The 5,981-nt window shown below is 38.2% G+C and overlaps 1 protein-coding gene across 1 annotated transcript in view; it reads left to right on the top strand.

The window, feature by feature from the left end:
- LOC109519963 (synaptotagmin-5-like) overlaps window positions 1–5,981 on the top strand; it is a gene marked incomplete at its 3' end in the record, with an annotated part of 7,408 nt that continues 1,427 nt past the window's right edge. Inside the window, exons 1-7 of the mRNA XM_019876854.1 lie at window positions 1–209; window positions 1,497–1,709; window positions 1,821–1,894; window positions 4,070–4,126; window positions 4,375–4,557; window positions 5,294–5,443; window positions 5,707–5,826. Coding sequence (XP_019732413.1) covers window positions 1,505–1,709; window positions 1,821–1,894; window positions 4,070–4,126; window positions 4,375–4,557; window positions 5,294–5,443; window positions 5,707–5,826 — 789 coding nt within the window. The remainder of the gene's footprint in view (window positions 210–1,496; window positions 1,710–1,820; window positions 1,895–4,069; window positions 4,127–4,374; window positions 4,558–5,293; window positions 5,444–5,706; window positions 5,827–5,981) is intronic.

Below are 5,981 nucleotides of genomic sequence, written 5' to 3'. Positions count from 1 at the left end.
GTTTGTGTGAGTATGTGTTTGAAGAGCTTGAAGCAAGGGAGTGTGCCTTGTCTCAAAGAATGAGGAAGAAGTGTGGATAAGATCTCAGCTTTTTTCTTTAAGAAGAAAAAAGGCTCAATTCGTCACAAAAAAAGATGTACGATGCGGTGGCAGCCAAGCAGGGTGAAGGAGCGACATCCCTAAAATAATCTTCCTTTCTGGTGAATAAAGTAAGTCTTTTTTTTAACTTTCATTTTGTTTTGTTTTTATTTATTCAGCTCATTGTATGTATAATGTCAACTTATTTATGTTGATTTGGACTTGCTATTTGCTTTAAAGTGGTTCTGATCTAGTCTGACAACTTGACTCCACTCAGCATACTGTACTGTATTCGTATTGGTGCTATTGGAAGTTAACTTGTGTAACCTATTACAATTTCGGACAGTCAAATGAGCATTAAGAATACCAAGATTGACATTTTGTATTGACCAGCGGCTTTAAAGGCTTTGTGTGTTGTGATTTTTTTTTTTTTTTATGTATATTGCTGGTGATACATAATAAATTTTAAAAAATGTATGTATCATTAAACTTGAGGAGCTAAACATTTGTATGGAGTTTTGTCCATTGGTTTCCTCCTTATGTAAAGTCAACAAATGCATCGGCCTCACCCGGTAACCGGACTGAATTTTGTCGCTAAAACCACATTCCTTTCTATTCGCCAGACTATTCTTCAAGACAATCAGGAAAGAAAGTTTATAAGAAGGAAATGGTCTTGTTGACCACATTTGAGTAGTTTTCACGTAATTTGATGACTGCCACATATAAATGAAAATCCAATTAAATGTACAGTAGCAGTGAGGAACTGGTGGTTAGCATAGTTCTGTGGTTAGGTGTGCTTGTGTGGGTCTTCCGGGGCTACTCTGTCTTCCTCCCATATTCCAGTAGCATGGAAGAGTGGCTTCCTGACGACTCTAAATGGGCAAAAACAGCACGTTTTTCTAATATTGGCTCAGATATGATGGCACAATGGTATAAAAACTGTACATCCTAAAAAAAATGAAAGTAAAAACTGAGTAACTTGAAATACTTCACGATTCAAATGTAATTAAACACTAACATTAGCCCAGGAGGCTAGATCACAGTTTCTTGACAGACATCGTTGAAGCGTGTCAGATGTTGAATTAAGGGTGACTGTAACAGACACTGGGGAAATGGAGTTCACACTGGATGACAGAAATGAAGGCAAGCCAAAACTGGAGCAAGCTACCCCTACGGTTCAATCTGACAATTTTAAACACACATTTTAAAATGTATCCTAGTAGGTGTGTACTGTACAAGGCAGAAATGTAATACATTGTGTTTTCCAGAAGAGAGAACATCCTGTAACAACTGTAGTGCACATTTTTTCAAGTTAAGTTCTACTTTTCTGCTTAGTGTCAGGTCTGGTTAATTGTTCCAACACCATTTGCTCTGACAATGAGCCTTGACACATAATCTTGCGTTTTCCTGGTCTGTAGCCCAGAAAATGATGGTGCTTCCATTGAACTATTTCACCTCTGGGAGGTTTCTGTCATCTGCTGCAGCCTTGAGGTTCCCCTTCTCAGATGCAGTTAAATACAGCATCCTTGGCTTGTCAGTTGCTCTTCTTCTGGTGGCACTGGGTATCTTGGCCTGGCAGGCCATTAAATGCTTCAAACGGCCCTCCGCTACACCCCCTCGACCTCGAGCAGGTGAGCACGTGCATTAGATTAATACCAAACACTATCTGACATATATAAAAAAAAAAAAAAAAAAACATTCGCCAAAAAAAAAAAAAAAATTATGTTTGATCTTTCCTGTAGTGAATGGTGAGTTGCTGCAAACAGATGACGTATCTGAAATTACAGAACAGTACAAAGGAATTCCAACTATCAAGGTGAGAAATCCCGGTAAAAGAAAATGTCATTTGAGTTGACCTTATTGGAATGGAACTTTTATGGTTCATATACAGTGTAATAGTGTACAGTACTTGTCATATGTATAAACGAAAAGTGACCTTGCGGCTTTCTGCGGACCTTTTCAACCGTAGTAATAGGAGGCAGATATAAGACTTAAGTGGTTGTTTGATTTGACACTTCATTGGTCAGGAGGCACCCCAGAAACCCAACCATTTGTACAGTATATAAGTAATTATATAAAGAATTCATTCCACAATATGACCGCCGGCTCGTGTATTAAGGCAAGGCAGATTTGTTTGTATAGCACATGTACAACGCATGTCAAAGTGCTTTGTTTACAAAACACACGAAAAGCATTCCAAAAAGAGGGAAAAAAATATTAAGACAATGCAAAATTCATCAGAAAATCATCTAAAATAATTTGACAAGAAATAAGAGTCACAAAAACAAAAGTCAAGGTTTATTATGGGAATCGATCCTGACCCTAAAATGGCAAGACTGATGTTCTACCGCTTGAGCTATGCAGGTACAGGCACATATACCTGTACATGTACATGTACAGAAGTTGTTTCTGCTTCTAATATGCCAAACTTTTAAGCAGTTGTTCTATGACATAGATATATAATCGATGTAATTGAAATTCAGGGTTGGAGGCATGAAGCTTCATTTCCCAATAATTACCGCATTTTTCCTTTTGCGTGTTTGACCATTGCTGTACTTAATTTGTCAAGCCGTCAAATTACCGGTACAAGACTAATAGCTGAAATTCTGATTACCAGTCAAAAAACAATAACGGATTGGAGGAAGCCCTGAAAAAAAAAAAAAAAGGGCAACCAGCTCTATTAAGTGAGGCAAAGCCGGCAAGCAGGGACAGCATGTTGCTGGGGATGTGCCAGGAGTTGGCGATAGCTGGGGATCAGCTGGTCCTGCTGGTGTCACCAGCTACCAGCAGGTCAACGACAAATTTTATTTTGTACCCAAAACATTCTTTGAAAAATGCTGATCAAAATTGAATGCACATTTGTTTCCCCCCCAAGCATACAGTGCATACCTACCCCACGAATGAATTGGCTTAGTGTTAAATGGACATGCCTGTTTGAAATGGGCCTGCTTACCAGTTATTTTGGAATGAACTCATCTGAATTTTTCTACAAAGTGGTTTCTATTCACTTTTTTCATTGACATTACTATGAATTAATTTTAACTAGTACAGTATGAATCTCAAATTTATGAACTTGAATTTATAAGTCATTTGTTTGGTTTTTTTTCTACTTTCAGTACAGCTTTATTTTTGAAAACTGAAAGAAAATAAATTTACACGTGTGTGTATAAATTAGTATACACTGCTGGGGTAACCTGCAGTTTAGGCAGACAAAAGCCGAGAATTTTGGTACCTCACTTCATACTTGCAGCAGGTACAGCATATGCTGTGGGCACGAAATGTCTATTATGAGATCACACGAGAAGACGCGCTCACTTCCTACAGAAAATACCAAACGTATACTAATGTAACTTGTTTATTTGCATTTGAGTTGACCCCCTCCGTTTAGCTGTTATTTGTATCAATGTTGACAAAAGACATACAGTATTTTATAAACTCACCTGATTATGACACTGAAGTTTAGCGCACTGTAGGTTTTGGCTCGGAGCAAGGGGGAACACCAAAGCTCCTCAAACACGGCACATTGCTGATTTATCCATGCCATGTTACTACCTTTGCACATTATCATCTGAGTGTTGCCCTGAGGCGACGCTTCATTTAGTTTAACAAAGTTAACTCACACTCGTGATGGGCACCGGGTGCCCTCGCGCATCGCACAAGACCCGATGCCCAAGTATATCTGACTTACACAATTGCCTCATGTATTACTGGCCAAAGTGGCTGATAAGTTTTTATCAGCACCCGCCAAAATGAATTTTGATCCACATTTGGCAGGTGTTAATTTCAACCATTGCAGGTCACCCACAATGCCAATGAGGTCAAACAAACAATGTATGGCAAATGGATGGAATGAGTTTGTAATTTGTTATTATTTTGTGTGTGTGTTTGCCTAGAAGGAGTGGTACTGATTCATTTGACAGGCACCATTTACGTGAACAGGAACGTTCATGAGAATTCTGGAAGTGTTCAAACAAATGTGCAAACTTTGCAGGTCGAAGATGTCGATACAGACATCTTGGAATCCACACAGGAAGCAGGAGAGGTTAAAGTTTGTATCAAACTTTTCTTACGTCTTCTTTGTGTCTCAACTCACCAGACCACTTGACACTCATTGGGTTCATAGGCAGTACATCCTTAGTGTGCCCTGTGTATGGCAGTCCTGTTGGGAAAAGCTGTTTGACATTCTGGTAGCCTTATTATTATCATGACAACATAACATTTTCATTTGGTCTAAATAACACAAGCGATGAAAACAGCACTGGACTTATTTACTGTCTTACCTTCTGTGGCCCACAGATGATTGAAGGATCGCTCCACTATTCTCTATATTATGACGCGGAGCAGCACCATCTTGTGGTTACTATCTTGGAGGTCGAGGGGCTTCAGCAGCCACGGCAAATCAGCAGCCTCCAGCTGTTTGTCCAACTGAAGCTTCTATGGACCGGATCCCAGATGGATGGGCCTTACATTGAGGAAGTGGTAGATCCTTGTCTATTACATTATTATTATTATTATTATTATTATTATTATTATTATTATTATTATTATTATTATTATCTTTAATATTTTGAATATTATTATCTTTAATATGAAATTAAATTGGCACCTGCCACCAATTCAAATTTCTTTCATTTAAGAAATAAACGTACGATACACACCGATGACGTGGATTTCCTTCAACCTTTGTGTGTTTATGAAACACTGATTTTGGGGGATTTCTATCTTGATTGTGTATTTTCTCTAAGTGTTTTATATTAAGATAGTTAAGTCCAAAGTTATCCAAGCTTAAATGTGCATAAGTAGATACTCATTTGTTGAATTGCTATCCTGTGGCTGCCAATGGCATAGAAGACCATAAGTTTTACATAATATTTGTAAAATGTACATAATTTGCATTGGTTTATTTTTACATTATGAAAATGATTCTTATGCCTGATCGGAGACAAATTTGAGGAAATCTTTTGCATGATTGTCAGAGATCCTGGCAACATCTACAATAATCTCAAGTGAATTTCATGTACCATTTTGAAGTTTATGGATTGGCTATGACTAATTTTGAATGTGGAACTTTTTATGAAATCAACACCTCTTAAAACAACCTCTTACAGTCTTGAACCATTCTCATGTCATTTTTGTTTTAGCAAAAAGATATCCAAGAACCTGTTCATCCATGTTCATCCACTCCATAGTAACCTACTATCACTGATTCTGTTAGGATGAAGGGAAACCACTTACCCTACGCACAGTGCTGCAGGACTGGCGGACTCGTATTGTAAAAGGCACCTGTAACCCCTTGTTTGGAGACCAGTTCACCTGTCTTCTCCATGACGAAAAGGAGCTAGATCACATCGACCTCAGAATGGAGGTTCTCTAACATACAGTACAAATATAATTTCACATTGTCACTATGATGAAATGATACATATTATTTCTTCTTTCTGACATACTATTGTTGTATCACCATGCTTTGATGATTTTTAAGAAAGATGATCGCCTCGGACAATCTATCGTCTGTATAGAGTAAAGGCAATAATATAAAAATCCAAACCCTCATATGTATGACTACACTTATTCCATAATATGTCTGACCACCATTTAATAACACCCCCATTTGTTTCTTTCTGTCAGGTGAGAGACTTTGATAAATTCTCCAGACACACAACATTGGGAGAGGTTAGGGTGCCTTTAAGACATCTCAATATCTCCTACCCTCTGGAGCTAAAAGGAAAGCTCAAAACTCCCCAAAAGGTAAAAATAAGCCTCACTCAAACAGACTGATACAGGTGAAACTGTCACATAGGCCTACTTGCATACACACATTTGCATGCACTCAAATTTGTGTGCGTGTGTGTGTGTGTGTGTGTGTGTGTGTGTGTGTGTGTGTGTGTGTGTGTGTGTGTGTG

This window comes from Hippocampus comes, unplaced genomic scaffold (genome assembly GCF_001891065.2).
Source record: "Hippocampus comes isolate QL1 unplaced genomic scaffold, H_comes_QL1_v1.1 scaffold110, whole genome shotgun sequence".
Lineage (NCBI taxonomy): Eukaryota > Metazoa > Chordata > Actinopteri > Syngnathiformes > Syngnathidae > Hippocampus > Hippocampus comes.
This window is presented reverse-complemented; position numbering and strand designations above follow the sequence as displayed.